Source organism: Clupea harengus, chromosome 13, assembly GCF_900700415.2.
Source record: "Clupea harengus chromosome 13, Ch_v2.0.2, whole genome shotgun sequence".
Taxonomy (NCBI): Eukaryota; Metazoa; Chordata; class Actinopteri; order Clupeiformes; family Clupeidae; genus Clupea; species Clupea harengus.
The window spans coordinates 22,349,452-22,366,841 of NC_045164.1; the positions used below are offsets into that span (position 1 = coordinate 22,349,452).

General features: G+C 42.5%; 5 protein-coding genes and 1 long non-coding RNA gene across 6 annotated transcripts; 2 read left to right on the top strand and 4 right to left on the bottom strand.

The window, feature by feature from the left end:
• Positions 1-4: 4 nt before the first annotated feature.
• LOC105893481 (RNA-binding protein PNO1) lies at positions 5-1,338 on the bottom strand (the record flags this gene model as incomplete). Its single annotated transcript, XM_031578571.2, has 4 exons — positions 1,025-1,338; positions 571-720; positions 365-448; positions 5-145 (listed from the first exon to the last, which is right to left on the bottom strand). Coding segments are annotated over exons 1-4 (567 nt in total), but the record flags the coding sequence as incomplete, so codon positions are not given.
• A 229-nt stretch (positions 1,339-1,567) lies between these two features.
• On the top strand, positions 1,568-5,126 carry dnaaf10 (dynein axonemal assembly factor 10). The gene is made up of 8 exons (XM_012819921.3): positions 1,568-1,851; positions 2,211-2,311; positions 2,439-2,569; positions 2,664-2,765; positions 3,091-3,206; positions 3,535-3,669; positions 4,301-4,398; positions 4,541-5,126. The coding sequence occupies exons 1-8, from the start codon at positions 1,666-1,668 to the stop codon at positions 4,746-4,748; spliced, it is 1,077 nt and encodes a 358-aa protein (XP_012675375.1). The 5' UTR covers positions 1,568-1,665; the 3' UTR covers positions 4,749-5,126.
• A 93-nt stretch (positions 5,127-5,219) lies between these two features.
• Positions 5,220-11,489, bottom strand: LOC105893427. The gene is made up of 12 exons (XM_042709491.1): positions 11,318-11,489; positions 10,138-10,359; positions 9,540-9,742; positions 9,008-9,139; positions 8,712-8,849; positions 8,340-8,574; positions 7,939-8,131; positions 7,005-7,239; positions 6,738-6,871; positions 6,377-6,534; positions 5,677-5,899; positions 5,220-5,407 (listed from the first exon to the last, which is right to left on the bottom strand). Exons 1-12 carry the CDS (start codon positions 11,486-11,488, stop codon positions 5,268-5,270), a joined length of 2,184 nt encoding a protein of 727 aa, XP_042565425.1. The 5' UTR covers position 11,489; the 3' UTR covers positions 5,220-5,267.
• Positions 11,490-12,271: 782 nt separating this feature from the next.
• Positions 12,272-12,834, bottom strand: LOC116223154. Its single transcript, XR_004164934.1, has 3 exons — positions 12,748-12,834; positions 12,452-12,532; positions 12,272-12,355 (listed from the first exon to the last, which is right to left on the bottom strand). It is a non-coding gene; the product is annotated as an uncharacterized LOC116223154 (long non-coding RNA).
• Positions 12,835-13,186: 352 nt separating this feature from the next.
• On the bottom strand, positions 13,187-14,688 carry LOC116223155. The gene is made up of 6 exons (XM_042709492.1): positions 14,512-14,688; positions 14,206-14,413; positions 13,941-14,107; positions 13,631-13,761; positions 13,376-13,513; positions 13,187-13,202 (listed from the first exon to the last, which is right to left on the bottom strand). The coding sequence occupies exons 1-6, from the start codon at positions 14,668-14,670 to the stop codon at positions 13,187-13,189; spliced, it is 819 nt and encodes a 272-aa protein (XP_042565426.1). The 5' UTR covers positions 14,671-14,688.
• A 717-nt stretch (positions 14,689-15,405) lies between these two features.
• Positions 15,406-17,127, top strand: c1d (C1D nuclear receptor corepressor). The gene is made up of 4 exons (XM_012819869.3): positions 15,406-15,819; positions 16,067-16,133; positions 16,233-16,288; positions 16,519-17,127. Exons 1-4 carry the CDS (start codon positions 15,688-15,690, stop codon positions 16,720-16,722), a joined length of 459 nt encoding a protein of 152 aa, XP_012675323.2. The 5' UTR covers positions 15,406-15,687; the 3' UTR covers positions 16,723-17,127.
• The last annotated feature ends 263 nt before the right edge of the window (positions 17,128-17,390 follow it).

A 17,390-nucleotide genomic window follows, 5' to 3' on the forward strand; every position in this document is an offset into this window, starting at 1 on the left:
CAGAAGGAATAAAACATTGAGAGGTGGGCGAGAAGTCGACACAACCACCAAGTGAAACAGCAGCAGCATCTGGACACAACTTACCATCTGTGACATCAAAGGTTTCCAGAAAGAGTTCATCCAATCTGATGAGGGCTAGAGCATCCTGTGAGTAACCATGGGGATGGAAATAGAACAGCAGCGTTAGGCAAATGCTGATCCAAGCAGCCATAAAGAATGAGGCTTTTTTCAGCAAACGAGCAGGGATACACAACTAAGTTATTGAAAATAAACAGTGGTATAAATGGTCACTGAATTATTACATTTCATGAAACAATAAACAGAAAATGTAATATTTGTATTTGTATGTAAATGCTATTTTTACCTCAACTTGGAATCCTAAGATAAAGGCTTTCACAAAGTCTGCTGCCTTCGTGAGGGCACCGATGTCCTGAGTTTCTTTACATGTCTGTACACAAATAATGTTATGATCAGTTATCCCCACTATCATAACAGGCCTATATGCATCTAAAAATGACAGATGAGTGACTAAGTGTTTGACCACATTAAATCGCAGTGGAGGACACTTACTTTTATCTCAACATTTCTTGTTTTGAGGTTGAATCTGACTTGTAGTTGTAAATTTTCAACAATTGGTGTGAAAATCTTCAACCAATTCTCTTTCAAGGGTGTATAGCGATGTGCAGGTACAGGAACCTTCCTCGTCTCATCTGTACCACCCTGTGTGAGGAGACAGAGGAGAATACGTGGGGTTGCGTTAAAAAAAAAAACACTGCTATATATATTAGGTTTGAAAGCAAACAACTGAGACACATATATATTCTGACTTAGTGAGTCTAGCATGAATGTTAACAACACTCAACATTATGTACAAGCGATTGTGCGCATGCGTAAAGCCCATGATGCACGTGGAAGCAACAATCAGCTGATAATCGACAATATACGCAGCACGAAACACATCATACAAAAAACTGTTCAAACACAGCAGAAAGGAATGTAGACAAAGTAAAGTATTGTACGCTACCGTTAGTTTATCTCCCGAAATAGGTGGGAATTGAGGTCTTTTCCTTGCTATCGTGTCCTCTGATTCCATTTCCATTGCCCCCATCTCACGTCTTCGCTTTTGGGACTTTTTTGTTTTAACCTTTTCGAATGAATCCGTGTTATCGTCCATCGTAGAACTCATTTCTGTTGCTTTGTTTGTTTCCGTGTCCATCTTGTAAGGTGGCGATGACCAGGTTTAAGGCAAACTTACTTAGGGAGATGATTTACTTGGTCACGCAGCCATGCTCCATGATGTTGAAAGGACATGTTAGGTGTCCGTCTAAGGCCAAGATACTAAATGACATTCGCCTTAATGCAGTTAAAATACAGAGATAGCCAGTTATATATTATATTAAATCTAAGATAAATAATAATTCCGAAAACCTTCCAAAGCTCCATAACTCAAGGAAACACGTCATATGTTTGTCTATCCCTCCATTTTATTATGGCAGCTTTGTGGGCAGCTATATTTCGGCAATGGGTCCTGAATGAGATTCTCGCGAGCCTGACAACTAGGCTAATGCGTCCCAGCTAACTGTATCGGCTTGTAAGTTCAATCGTGGAGGCGTTTACGAGTGCTACATATTTTCTTTGGAATAGTTTTTCATTCAATTTTCAAACATGTCAACGCCTCTCGAAAAGCCTCAGATAATAGCGCATATCCAAAAAAGTCTGAACTACACCGTTTTTGACAGCAAATGGGTACCATGCAGTGCAAAGTTTGTTTGTATGGGTAACTACCCAAGAGGTACTGGGGTGTTGCAAATATACGAAATCAGTCACGGAGAGCTTCAACTAGTAAAAGAGGTGAGGTTTATGTGTTTCATTTGAATTCATCACTGCTAACACACTAACAACCTAAATCCTTTAACTTGTTTTACAATAATTATCAGGGAGTCAATTCATGAGCTTCCAGAAACAACCTAGGAAATTTGAGAATCGTCACCATGACAACACAAACCAAAGGAGGCCCAACCATAGACAGTAAAAAAGGCACACAGTTCAAGAAGCAAAGCTCAGCCTTGATGGCTGTTGATGTATGTCCAGTTGCCTGTTTCGGAATTATTCAGTAGTAGACCGATAATGTGAAGGGTGTGTTAAAACGAAAAACCCTCTAGAGTGGTGTCACTGGAGTAATTGGACCCTGAATCTTTCTTGTCCTGCAGATTGAAAAGCCAAAGCCCATCAAATGTGGGACATTTGGAGCCACGTCCCTACAACAGAGACATTTAGCCACAGGGGATTTCGATGGAAATCTTCATATCTGGTATATTTCAGACAGTGTTCATCTACTGTATGTGGACATCTGGTACACTTTATAGACAGTGTCCATCTTCAACCAGTTTCTTCAACATACCTCCTTTGGTATTTAAAATGTGGTATATATTTTACAGGAACCTGGAGGTACCAGATGAGCCTGTATATTCAGTGAAGGCGCACAAAGAGATTGTGAACTGTATTGATGGTGTGGGAGGAGTAGGAATCGGAGATGGTGCACCTGAGATTGTGACTGGAAGTAGAGATGGTATAGTGACATCTTGTCTATCATCCTCATGTGTGTCCTCCATATGTTGGATTTAACAAACTGACCGTTTGTGCCTGCTATTTCTGACCCACAGGGACAGTGAAGGTTTGGGATTCCAGGCAAAAGGACACACCAGTGGCTAATATGGAACCGGTTGAGGGAGACACCAAGAGAGACTGTTGGACTGTGGCTTTCGGTAAGTTATTTAGGAATAAAAGCATGTGAATGAATGTGTAATGTTCCACTGAGTCAATACATTGATTTTATGGGAAACTATGCCTATGCAAATGGCCACTGTTGTGTTTCGGGCTAATGGAAGAGGCAAGACATTTCAGGCATTCTTCTGAATTAATGTAGGAGGGATGTTGTCCTACTTCTCCAACTAAACTGCAAGCTCTTATAAAGTCACTGTACATTTGAATCTTTTTACCACCAAATGAACTTAGAACTCTACTATAGTCTGGGACTATAGGTTGTTTACAAGCACTCTTTTCTCTCTGTTTTTTTTTTCTTTTCTATAGGGCATGCTTTCAATGACCAGGACCGCTGTGTGTGTGCTGGATATGACAATGGAGATATCAAGCTGTTTGACCTCAGAAACATGGCTTTACGATGGGAGACAAACATCAGAAATGGAGTGAGATTTCTTCACCACCACTGGCTTTGCAATAGACATTAGTTAGGTTAATGGAGATGCAACATTACCTGAACATTTAACAGTTATACATTCTGTAGGTTGCAGTGTTTATGTAAAATTAACAGCGGCATTTAAAATGCGCTTTGGTTTGTATCCGTCCTAAATTTTATGTCTTGCCACATTGAAGCCATTCAAGATATTATGGAATGCTTTCATCAGTGATTCCCAGCACTGTGGTTATTTTAGTTACAGTCATGATTGCCTGATGACAGTGCAACAACACAATCAAAGCAGGGGCCTGATTGTTGTTTTTCTTTGTAATTGGTAGGTATGTTGCGTCGAGTTTGACAGAAAAGATATCAACATGAACAAACTGGTGGCGACATCTCTGGAGGGAAAATTCCACGTGTTCGACATGAGGACCCAGCACCCCACCAAAGGCTTTGCATCGGTTTCTGAAAAGGTAATTAACAGAAGGGCGATTTTGGCTCAGGCAGACGGAAAACACGTCAAAGGTTGTTTCTCACTTTCCCCATTCAGCTGCATGGAAAGCGTTCATTTTAACATTTTCACAGCTGGAACTGTTTGCGAGTGTGTTTGCTTTGCATGCTATTGGCAGTGGGGGTTGGTGCCAAAAACGACAGTAGGGCACAGAGATGAGAGCGACGCCTTTTCTCTCTGTGCCCCGAGTGAAAAGCCTTCTCACTTACATCAAACCTAGGTCAGCCTTGCCCAGTGTTGGCACGCTTAGCCAGATCCGAAACCATTCCACTTCAAATATTGATGTAGTTATGAAACAATCAACGGCCACCTCACAAAACCAGTTTCATCTTATTTTGAGAGAAAAAAAATCAATGGAGGTGTATGGCTTCCAAGTAATTCTGTGGTCTCCCAAAAAGGTTATAAAAATGTTTTTGTTTAGTTTTCTCCCTCCCAGAAACGTTTGACCTTGGTCCTTCATAGGGTTCAGAAATCCATACATTTGCTAGAAGTTTGTTTGTCTTGTTAGACAATTCATGCCAAAAATCATAATAACTTGTGTTGTAAGCCACAATTGATATGTTTGTAAATGTGCATCCTGGTTAATATTTTAGGCCCACAAATCAACAGTCTGGCAAGTAAGGCACTTGCCTCAAAACAGAGACATCTTCATGACGACAGGTGGAGCAGGAAATCTTCATTTATGGAAATAGTAAGTCCTTTGTTTTCCTCGGTGTAGACCCGTTAGGCCCTCCAGACTCACTGTAAAGTTAATTTGAGAAGTGCAGTATATATGAAATATGAAGTGTGATTTTGATTGTTGTGAAAATTTCACACTGTCATTTGTGTTTCAGTGAGTATCCAGGCCAGAGAAGTAAAAAGGACTCTGAGGAAGTGGACATGGGCGTAGCTGGCACAGTGAACCTCCTGCAGAATGTGACCTTGTCGACTCAGCCAATCGCCAGCCTGGACTGGAGCCCAGACAAGCAGGGTCTGTGTGTGTGCACCGCTTTTGACCAGTCCATCCGTGTGCTCATCGTAACCAAGCTTAATCGTGTGTAAGATGGGTCTCTCTCTCTCTCTCTCTCTCTCTCTCTCTCTCTGGGATCAGGGACTCACACCCATACATACTTACACAGTACATGATGGATCAAGTATGTGTTGGATGTTTCAAGTATGTGTTGGAGCCTACAGAATTTGACCGGAGAACTGCAGAATCATTTTGCATTGTTTTATTCCTCAAATGCATGTGGAAAAGGCTAACTCTGTGCAGTGCAGTGTATGTTATGATGTCCAGGAGGTGCCTTTGGTTTCATGTAAAATGTAAAAAAAAAAATCCAGAGCAATTGTTTTTTTGCTGGCTGAAAGAACTGAAACTGGTGGAAATATTTGAGATTTTAAATTGTTATTTTACACAATAATAACAAATAGAGCCACTCATACTCTGTCTTTTATTTCTGTTAGAATATTGCTCAAAATCATTAATGGATCAGTGATAGTTTATCAAAGAGTATTTGACTACTCTCAGGGTCAAGAAAGAAGTCCATAATCACACTGGAAATCATGCAGTTGTAGAAAATATTATATCCAACACTTGAACCTGAAGAACTCCTTAAGGTCTTTGTCATCCACTGATTTGTCATGGATTCCAGCATACATAATTTTCAACAGATTTGTCTTGAACTTGCCCTCCAGGACATCAATATATTTTTCAAGACAGCCTTGAAGAGAGACAAAAGACAGATCAATTTCAACATTGACTAGATATACTATGATAATCTCGCTTCGTTCTCTTTTCAAACTTGAAACTAATGGAGTAGATCAGTGTAATTCAACAATCCTGCCTAAAACATAGAATAAAATGTGGTCTCAGTAATAGCAAATGCTGTATAGCATACATTTTAGTGCATAAACTAACACCAAGAGCACATACAAATTCATACACGTGCCTTACTGCCAGTCCTGGCATGCATGTTTAATGAAGGCTCACCTAAGCCCATGACCTTCCCATAGGCGATGAGGTTAGGACCCAGTGAAGGGTGGTCGTAGAGCTCCTGCTTCATCAGGATGCGCACGATCTCCCCCGTGATGAATGCGTCGTCAAACGTCTGCTCGGTGGCGGGCCTGAGGGGGAAGCTGCTGTAGACCTCCACAGCAGCCAGCGGGTCTGTCTTCACCAGCAAATCAGCCAGCTCAATGTAGGCGTCATGGACCTGGGACGTGTTAAGATTGGATGATGATGAATGAAAGGGTTCAAGATCAAGCCCTTCTTTGCAGGCCTGTGATTGGACTATCTAACAAAATGATGACTTATAACATTACGTTATTGGTTTTCGAAACCCACAAAGGTCTCTCATCTTTGTTTCACAAATGCTGTTTTTTTTCCGGGTGGACTATTCATGTCATGTATTCATGTAGTATTCATGTCAATTTGAACCAGTTGACGGAATTGAGGTATGTCCTGGTAAACTGTACAACTAATGCTTTTACACAACTGGCTTGAATTTAGACCCAGTGAATGATAGCAGATATCTTTCTCTTGCTCTCAGAATTGGTCTGTAGGTCTACATCCAGCAGAAAAGAATAGCTAATTACCACTTTAACATTAGTTTACCACTTATACTTAATGGTTCCTGCACAAAGAAGGAGAGTGGGCTATGTGATGGTTATTGTGCCACTAACAAACTCACCTCTGGTGCCATGGAGATGACCTCCTGGTACAGGCTGCAAGCTTCCTGGTGGGTCTCTGCAGACCGGGTGAGAGCTCTGGCCAGCCCCAGACGAGGTGCATGGCTTTTAGGGTTAATGACGCCAGCAATCCTGGTGTTTGATGATGGAGCCTCATCCACTGAAAAAGAAACATACTCACTAAGTCAATAAAATGTACGATGTACGATGACCTACACTGTGATATCTGGATACAACATATTAATACGTGTATTTACTATCTACCAAATACATAAATGTTTTATATATTAGTTAAATATCAGAAATATCACAGTATAACTACAATCATTAGAGTAACAATCCTAAGCAATGCATCTGTCCCACCCTGTGGTTTAGCCAGAGGGCCGCTGCACTCCTGTTTGGACTTGCTGGGAGAGAGCTGGGTCTTAGAGGAGGGTTTGCCTGGAGCCTTTGCTGCCCCATCAGCCTTTGCTGGAGGAGTCCCTGCAGCCCGTCCTCTGGTAAAAAAAAAAACGTACAGGTTGCAAATTTCACATGAAACAAATCACACAACTTTATAAATATACAGGAATATACATGAGGAGCTAACAGCTCCAGGGCCATAAGAAGAACAGCATGTCAAACAGTCACCTGGCTGCTGGCGGTGCCGGTTTGGCAGTGGGTACAGCTTTACCGCCTCGGGACGCGGCACCTGACTTGGCAGCGGCTGCCACGGCCCCCCCTCTGCCCGGGGTTCCCCTCCCACGCCCGGTCCCCTTCCCAGCAGCCCCTGCCTCAGATGGCCCCGGCGCCCCTGTGGATTTGCTGGCTGTCTGCTTGGCAGCCCCCGCCTTCTGAGCCAGACGCTCCTGCCACCACGGCTGCTCTGAGGAAGTGACAGAGGGAACCACTCAACCAAGACCAAGTCATGACCCGCTCACTCATGGCATCCAGCACGGCAGGCATTTATGAGATTCTCTTTGAGAGAACTGAGGCTGACTGTAAGGGGATAGGCAAAAACTGCAGTCTGAATATTCATGCGGGACACTTTAAGGAAAAAGAGCGTGAACCTTTATTCTCTTCTCCTTTGCTCCTGGTTTAGATTTATCCTCAAGGGGCCAGTCATGACTGACTCTAAACACACTTGTTGAAATGTTGGTCGTTTATGGTCCTGCTAAGAGGTTTCCACCAAGACGCTTTATTCCAAAAGCTCACCTCCACATGCACTTTTGCATAATTTACTACTGACTTTGAAGCCAAATTTCCAAATGGTTGTGTATGTCTAAGGGTGTGTATGTTTAACGGTGTGAGACTACATAGACTTTGACAAAGGTCGTGTTCTGTTTGCAATTCTCATGTAAAGAGCAGCAGATAAATCAATAGGAATCCCTCAATAAATAATTGGTAAATATTTTTAAATATTAAGGATTATATTCCAAACAGCGTAGGAACCAGATGTAACCAGATGGCTTTTCTGCTAACTCAGACCTCAAGGGAAAACATTCTTCACGTTTAGGATAGTTCAGATCTAAATATTCACAATGCCCAGAGCATTAAAGCTTGGGTTTGCATCACCCCATCTTACTTGCTAGCTTCTCAGGGGCATCTCCAGTCTGTGAGGACCCCTCCAACTCAATACTGGCCTGGAAGCTTAGACAGGCATCAGCCAAGGCCACCTGGCCCCGTTCGGACTGTGGCTCGCTGTCGTACTGGGCCAGCTGGGTCACTCCTAGCAGACCCAACGCATGGCTGCTGCGGGGCGCTGTCACCACTCCAAGCTGACAGACCTGAGTCACACCAAAATAGCATCTCAATTAAAACCAGCTCACTTGGACAGCAGGTGACTCATTTTTATTAAAGTGGAAATTTCCAGTATTTGTACGAAAGCCAAATGGTGCACCTCCAACTGGCCCTAAGACAGGTAGAGTTTTACATTTTAATCTAGACTGGTTTAGTGTGCTTGCATGGGTGCAGAAAGGTGGTCACCTTCTCCTGTATGTCAAGCAGCTCCCTGCAGGGGGTGATGGAGGTGAGGCGTATGAGGGCGCTGAGGGCCTGGCACCTCTGTGCAAACCAGGCCTGTTTCCCCGTGCCGGGCTGCTGCTGGTTTAGGGCCTGGAGCAGAGCGAAGTGGCCGTCCAGCAGGACCCACTCCAGCTGCTGAGCCACCTCGCCACGGCACACACACCTGGCCATGCCCTGCGCCGCCAGAGAGACCACTCTGAGGACGAAGAATGGGCCAAGAGAAGGGAGAATGGGATCAGAGAACTGGCTCATTCTAAGACAATCAGAGAATGGGCCAAGCATTTGTTTGTTTCTCTGATATGTCTGAAGTGTACTGTTTTTCATTACTCTCACATGTGGTAGACTTGCTCTGCAGTCATGGACCTCCCCGAGGGGGCATTTCTGCTGAGCAGGGTACCCAGGCTGTAGCATCCACGGAGGAACTGGACATTGACAGTAGACAGAGGGTCTGTGTGGTCCGGCTTCTCTCCTCTATGGGGAAAAAGACCAGGAACAGCGCATAATGTCTTCTGCAACAGAGATATGGTAAAAGCATAACACTTCCAGACTTCAGGTACACACAACAACACACACACACACACACACACACGTACACACATACAGACGTGCCCGCACAGACACACTCATACCTGCCATGTTCTGGGGCAGCTAAGGCTCGGGCCATGACATATTCCAGCCCTTGCTGGAGGTACAGAGCAGCCTCCTTTTCCTGTTTCTCTGAGTTCCCATCTTGCTGGAGCAGAGCCATGCCTGTGTAGAACCTTCCAGAACAGAATGAACAGAAGTAAGACAGGCATATATGGTCAACAAATGACTTCACAAAGCTGAAATCTTAGCCCAGCTTAATGTAATTATCCTGTAACACTATACATCGTGTTACAGAGACAATAGTGTTGACTGTGGGTGCTACCTGCAATTATTAGGATGTAAATCTTCCTGGATTTTCCAGTGGATGACCACAACTACAATGTGCAGGACTCAATGACCTTAAAAGGGTGTCTGTTCCGTCCATTGAAATGGCAATGAATCTGTTCAGTGGTGCATGAAGCTACATCTGCTTGAATGGAAACCCCAGTCCACCTGGCTGCTCTAAATAATGCCCTTAACATCCTACCCTATCCTAGCCTGACAAGGAGCTTAGCTTGGGTGCGTCTGGGTCACCTGAGGGCTGGCTGGGAAGGCCTGAGTGCCAGGGCGTTCTGGAGATGCTGCAGAGCCTCCCGGCTGTTCCCCTGAAGCAGGAGCAGGCGGCCCACGTGCAGGTTGTGTTCCCAGCTGTCCTGGCTCAGTGACCAGGCATCCAGGTACTTGAGAAGGGCTCGGAACAGCCAGCTCTCCTCATCTGCAAGGCTGGACTGGCCATCCTGTCGGCACACACTGATCTTATTCCTGTTCATTTTGCGCAACGGCAGAGATCAGAATGGTGCAGAATAGACTGAGCATAAGAGATGGAAGGGTAGCCTTGTAGCATAGGCTGATATGAGAGTTGGTTTGCACCTGCTTCCATGTGCAAATGAGGACAGTGGACCAGAACATCTTAAATCCAGAACAGTGAAAGAATAGATGTAGAAATTGCATTTGCTACACACAAAGTGTGCAGTGTCAGTTGGCTTACTATGAAGGATGTCCATTAAGTCTGCAGTCTGAACAAATTCACCAAATTGGGATAAAGTGAACAATTAACTGCTAAAAAGGTGAAGAATGAATTTACTATATATCAACGGGTCTGATCTAGCAATTGTAATCCCGTGGGATTTACCTTTTTAGCCTTCTTGGAGAGCCAGAGGAAGAGGGTCTGAACATATTCAGCCTTGGTGGACTGGCCTTGCTCCTTCAGCTGGTGGAACTCCGTGTCCAGGGCTTTGAGCTTGTTCTCCAGCGTGGGCGTGCCCGTGCAGCCATGGAGTTTGCACACCGCCAAGATCTCATCCAGCCTCCCCGCAGTCTTGGCACTGCCCAGCTCCTGGGCGTCGCCAGTGTCCTGATGAGTGGGAAGAGTGGACTGGTGTCAGCAATGTTTACTGCTTTGCTTAAGGCTGATGCACTGCCACCTTTGCTCACACCGTAAGTGCAGACCAAGTCTGGTATTGTATTAATGTATTATTGCTATTATATTAACGTATTTTTGCTATTGTATTTATGCATTATCCTTGTCATCATTTCACCTTCCTTTACTGCTGATAATCACTACATTTACTGTTGACGTTAAGGGAAACATGAAATCTTTACTATATTGCAATGAGTTTACTGTATCATACTGATGGACATTGATATTGCCATTCATTTATAGACTTACATTGCATTGCAGGCATGTTCTCCTGTGTTTGTGTGTGTGTGTGTGTGCCATGTCTATTGATAGTCTTAGTACACCTTTGTTTAAAGGCCCCAGCAGACATCCCCCTGCCCCAGGTGGAGGAATACACATTGTCCACCATTTTGGGCCTGTGTGTGTTCCTCCATAAGAAAATCCCCTCCCACTCACCTCCCCTTCCCAACCTTGACCTGTAGAACCTTCCCCAATGTTGACCTATCACCCCCAAGGTATCCTCCCATGATTGACTGGTATTTAACCTGTAACACTGTGGTGCATCTTTAGTCTTTTGCCTGCCTCTACTTGATGTTGGTATTGACTCCCTGCAGGAGCACCTTGAAATACACCTCCAGAAACCTTTGATTCGCCTCGTGGTCTTTGTCTAGAAGAGTGTCGGCCTAAGAAACCCCACCAATACTATGTCAGATGCCCCTATTCATGCTGCTGTGAAGAACAAGTATGTAAGGACTCCAGTTTGCTTGTCACATAAGAGCTGCTAATCACTCCTGAATAATGCATGTTACTGCACCAGAGTCTCCCAGAGAAACACAATCATTGTAATTACGTCCCAATTATGTTGTAACTCTGTGCAATGAATAGGGTCAGTACATACAGTATCGTCTGTTACCTTCTTTTTAAGGCCATACATCTCCTCAGCATAGTGATGCTCTTCCAAAGTCCTTCCGAGCAAATAGTGCAGTTTGGAATCACGAGGCTTGAGTTTGATGGCAGAGGAGTAGTGGATGGCAGCCTCCTCAAGACAGTCTAAGGGTGACTGTCCCTCAGCATACTGCATCATGTCACCTAAACACACACACACACACAAACACACAGGAACATGAATACACAAATAGGATTATGTTGTACTTGCACCATGACAACAGTTATGAATTATTTCACACATCTTTTTTGCATGAAATATTAAGTCACTAAGATTTGAATATGTAAAAATCCTCCCGTCATTCTTTGTAAATATCAGATCTTTTTTCCAGGTTGAAAAGCTTCCACTAGGGAAAAAGTCTCGTAAAAACAACATCACATATTTTTTTAAGCCTTATGAGATTAATATGTTTACGTGGATGACATAAAATAGTGGTTGCAGTAAAATAATTTTTTCCCCCTATGGAACATCTGCACTTTCAAGCCTGCACTTAATGTGACTTTATTTGAATCACATAAATCTAATAAAATGAGGTGACAATACCAGATGATCCCCCATACAACCCACTCTGAGCTAACAGAGGATGATCCTCCCTGAAACCTGTATTAAATTCTCCCCGCGCAGGTCGGTGAAGTAAGATAATATTTCATCGGTACTAAATCCAATTAAATCCTTTAAGAGCCTGCTTTGATGTCATTTCTTGGAAGTGTGAATTAGACAGAGCGAGCACAGAAAAGCTGAAGAAAATGAACATGGAAACTTGAGTGCACGGTCACAATGGAATCACTTTGTATTTAAACCCTCTTCATCTATTTTTAAAGGCGGGAGTGGGATCTATAGTCACGTCAGCTGAGGCTCAGTGCTTTGGGTTGCCTCCATCGTTCACTTGCCTGGTTTAGGAAGACGCTGTTTGTAAAGAGTTAGCTGTTCCTCCGCGTGGGTGCAGAGGTCATCCACGCTGTCCTTGCCAACTGCTTTCTGCAGTCTTTTCTCCCAGTTTCGACTCTACAGGTTTAAACACATTGCCATTACATCTTCATGTGCATGTGACACGGTGTCTCGAATAAGAGTGAACTGGTCGTCTGTAACAAACACGTTTACCTCTAAAGTGTGTTTCGTCTCAATTTCAAGGTTATTTGAAGTCTCAAAATCGGTTTTATACCAGTGAGTTTCGGTAACTTCCTGCGGAAAAAGGAACAGAGTGAGTCTGTGATGCATTACGGCTTTCTGTTTGACTGTACATTTGGATAATCACAGAGATAAGAATGATGTGTGACCCACAGGTCAATGAAGTGCCCAGTCACAGTAAAGGATGAATTAACCATGAGTGGAACCCAAATCGATGACTTTGATTTTGGCACAACAGGAGCGACCCTCCTGAATATTTTATTGCTGACCTTTGGATCCAGGTCTGCGGGGGGCTTGTGTGGACAGTCCTTTGCATGAGACACCACCTCTGCCAGTTTGAGTATGCTTTCACATCCTTTAGTAAGAAACAACAGTCTTGAGCATCAACTGTTTCAACATTTCAGAACTGTTGACGAAAGACTTTCAGTTGATGCGGTGTAAGATTGCATACTGATAAAAAATATGAAGTGTGCAATGGGCACCATTTTTGTGAGCCCACTTAGAACATAGACAAATTACTGCTTGTTGTATACTCTGTATTAAAAAGATTCCATCAGTATCTCTTCAATCTTCAATCCAGTTTCAAAGGCAAGTCATGATATCAACTCACCAAAATGACTACTGTTTAGCTCCATAGCACACTTCACCTCCTTGTATGCATATTTCTATTTCTATTCCACTATTTCCCAGTGCTCCATAGCCTTTGCTTTACATTATGTCACAACTTATTCACAAAAGAATAAATTAATTTATGAATGAGTACATCCAACTCTATAGCATGAAATGACTAAGTGCCATATGTGTGAATTAATATAGACATAAAGAAACTTAGATTTTTCTTTTTTTTCTCGGGATATACACAGCCTACCGCAATGAGCAAAGAAACACTTGACAGACGCGACGGACATCTCCTTGTCAAGATCCAGCTCTGGAACTTTCCAGCCCTCACCCAGTGGGGTCTCACTGAGGGGATCAACCTTTGACCTCCGAGTCAACATGTCAATGTAGGGAGCTGAAAAGACGTGCTTTGGGTCACTGCAGGGGCACAGCATAACATATATAAGACAATTAAGACAGAAATACTTTATGGAAATGTTTATGTTAGATATGGGTTGGGTAAACAGGTTTTGAATGCCATTAATTGTGTCCAACCTTTGACTTATTGAGACAGGTCTGTAGAAGGCTGTCAGGGAAATTGGACACTCATACTTAATCTGGTCCTTCACATTACAGAAAGTGACAGCCACTGGAATGTGCTCTCTACTGATGGTAATCGAATACACCTGCAGAAGTGATGAAAGATAGCTTGCCTATCAAGCCTTTTCCAAAGATGTATCAATATGTTAAGATGTAATCAACTTTAATTAAAATATATAATTTTAGTACTTCTAACATGATTAAAAAATTATGTACATAACTTAAAACTGGAATGGATTAAAAACAGGCTGAAATAGTGTCCTACTTGAGAATTGGTGCCATCTGCCGATGAAACTTTAATTGCAACCACAGTATCGCCGACATTCAACAGAAGGGCTTTCGAGCTGTCCTCCCCATCAACTGTAACTTGCATGTTCTTATCCGGTAGCTTTGGCTGTATGACAACCATGGTATAATCGACCGGGACAGAGCCTGAAAAGTGGACAGTGAAACAGGCTACTGTTACATTACAGGCTACCATAATTAAAGTAAGCTTTTATAGGCACTGCTGGCTGGGTGTAAATACTTACTTGAATATTCGTAAACGCTTGCAGAAAATTCTGGATGGAGTTTAAAATTTCCCTCTATTGCTAAATCACATAGTTTTGCAGAGTTGGCAGATAACTTAGTGATCTCAATACCATAGTTCTTCGATGTACCATCTTCAGAAACAACTTCAATTGCCACTGCATTCAATCCGTCGTTCAATTGAATGGTCTTCGAGCCATCCCCAAACAGCTACAAACAAATACAATACAAAATCGTTGACATGTGCATCACCACACATAATAGCGTATTTGGTAGCCTACCCTTAACGTTAGTTCATAGTCACTCACTATTTTGTATGAAGCGCCGCAGTCACTTGTTAAGAAGTCCAGAGTCACCTTGCTTACTTTGCTCTCAATAGTTACTTTATAAGAAGTTATATCTGGCTTGAATGGTGGTTCCAGTTTCCCACCAGAGCACGAGAGTTTCTCTAGGTCACAGTTATCCATCCTTGATTAAAAGGAAGGAACTTCACACTCCTTATGTGATTTTCAGAGCTCTGAGCTCTTCCTCTGCCACGCTGTAACCATAGAAACGTGACAGTGGTCATGTGGTTTTGCCATAGAATTAATTAATGAATTCACTCTGTCAGTCAGTCAGTCACCCACTCACTCACTCATTCGTTCATTCATTGTATGCAAGTAAATTCTAACTTGACATAAGCCTACATCCCAGCAGTGGCATTAGTTTCGGTGTGATCTATCAAAAAAGTAATTGGAAAATGAGTGAACTAATTTGAGGGAGGGAAAATAAACAAAATAAACTGTTAATATAATAATCATGATATTGCTTATTTCACTGTCTCACACCGGAGACCGTGCAGGATAGCGCAATAAACACTTTGCTCACGCTCAACATTAATGCATGAATTATACCAGGACACCTTTAATGCATTTCTTCTACTCACACATAGGGGGCAGTGTTTTTTGTTGTTGTCGCAGACGCAACCGATACCCGGAAGTTTCGTAAAATGTAATCACAGTAAAGGTCTACGGAAAACATTAGTATAATTATTTTATGTGTATATATGTTTTGCATAATATAGCTCAATTGCAGAAATATATAAATTCAAAATCATTCAAATAACGTTACCAGCATGTCGTACAAACACAGTTGTATAACGGATGCTTTTAGTTGTTTTAAAGCCCTTATCCCCTTGTAACCTGGTAGTGAAACCAAATGACCCAGTGATGTCACTTTAAAAACGTGGATGATAGGGCGCCGTAAACTTAAATGGCATACATCTGTGTGAGCTAAATTGAATGTCCCTCTATGTTAGGTTAGGCGGTTTAAAGGTCACGAAACGTAGGTCTCGGTATATTTAATATCTGGCAATGTTATTAGAGGCTTGGTCCCTGTACTAATGCGTTTAAACGAATCTGCCTGTCGGACAGCTCATCTTTCTTATGCTCTCTAGCTAGCAGATTAGCAAATACTGAACTCAACTCTTGATACTTCACATAACAATGGCAGAAGACATTCCTGTTGAGGATTATCCCACTGAGATTGAAGAGTACCTGACTGGGTTCGACACATCGTTGGGCTCTGTAAATGACGTTGTAAAAAAACTGATGGCCAGCTCTAAAAATGAGCAAAAGGTAAGCCAGGGTTAACGTTAGGTTTACCAGGTGCTTGATGTTCTATGTGTCTTCAGATAGCTTAACGTAAAGAAGTTAGTTGTCAGTTCACTGCAATTAATATTTAAAGACATCGTCTGGGCTTTTTAATCAAGAATGTTTCTGTAGTGTAACACTATCTGTATTGGGTGTTAGCAATGACAGGTCTTATAGTCAAACATACAAAGATTAATTCATTGTTTGATGGGTTATCTGTTCCTCTGTTCAGTTGGACCCTCTGGAGCAAGCAAAGCTGGATTTGATGTCTGCATATGCTATGAATTCACTGTTTTGGAGTAAGTTAATGCTCATTCCACTACTTTCTCTTTGACAAGTTTCTCTACTGTTCTGGAGTTGTAGACAAACGTGTCCTTGTTATTGTGTTATTTTTACAGTGTATTTGGTGACGCAAGGAATCAATCCAAAAGAGCATGGAATTAAACAAGAACTGGTGAGAACATGCATGTTGCATATACCTGTTCAGCACATACCTGTAAAATACATCAGACAAAACTCTTATTTTAACATTTACTACCTGCATAAAGCACCCTGGTCCATAGTTGTGCCTTAATAACTCTGTAATGGATACATCTTTCTGGTCCATATATGTGCTTAAATAACACTGTAATGCATGTCATATGGTGTAGTTGGTAGGGTCATGTATCTGTTTCGTTGTTTTAGGAGAGAATTCGAACACACATGAACAAAGTGAAAGAGATCACAGATAAGAAGAAGGCAGCTCGTTTGGACAAAGGGGCCGCTGGTCGGTTTGTGAGGAACGCTCTGTGGCAGCCCGATGAGCACAAGGACGCTTCCGAACACACTCCCAGGGCCAAGCGCGCTTCTGAACACACTCCCAAAGCCAAGCACATGAGATTCAAATAAGGATTGACCAGCCTGGGTCAGCATGGCATGCCTTTTTCAGTGGACAGTCGCCTGAATGAGAGAACGCTGAGGACTTGTTTGATAGCTTTTCCATAAAATCCTAAGAGAAATGTTTTTGTATATTTTTCTTTTTGAAGGAGAAAGTTGTTTACTGTTAAATAAAAACAATCCTTCTTTCTCTTTTTGACCAGTATTTTTTTATCAGTCAGCAGTTTTGCAAATACTAGTGAATCTCCATGAATTCATTTTAGTTGAGCTGTTGGGTAGTAGGTCAAAGTTACATGCTGTATCACTAAACCTTCAAAAATGTGATTGAACTTGATCTGTTTACATAGGCTCATTTTAAAAGTGTTGTGCAGTAAGACTGATAACTTGGTGATCTAGTCAATAAATGACTCAACCATCCCACTGAGCTTTGTATATTCAACAGGTCCTGTAGCTTTCCACTTTGTCTGTCAAACATTCATTCGTTAAGGTAGCGGACAGAACTCATAGTATCTTATTTATCACAGGTGAGCCAAAATATTATGACCAATCATAGAGAAAGCAAATAGAATTGATAAGCTTATAACAATTGCGCTTGACATGGTGTGGGATATATAGTGGCTTGCAGAAGTATTCAACCCCCCTGAAAGCCATCACCATTGTCACAGTTACAAAAGTTTTAC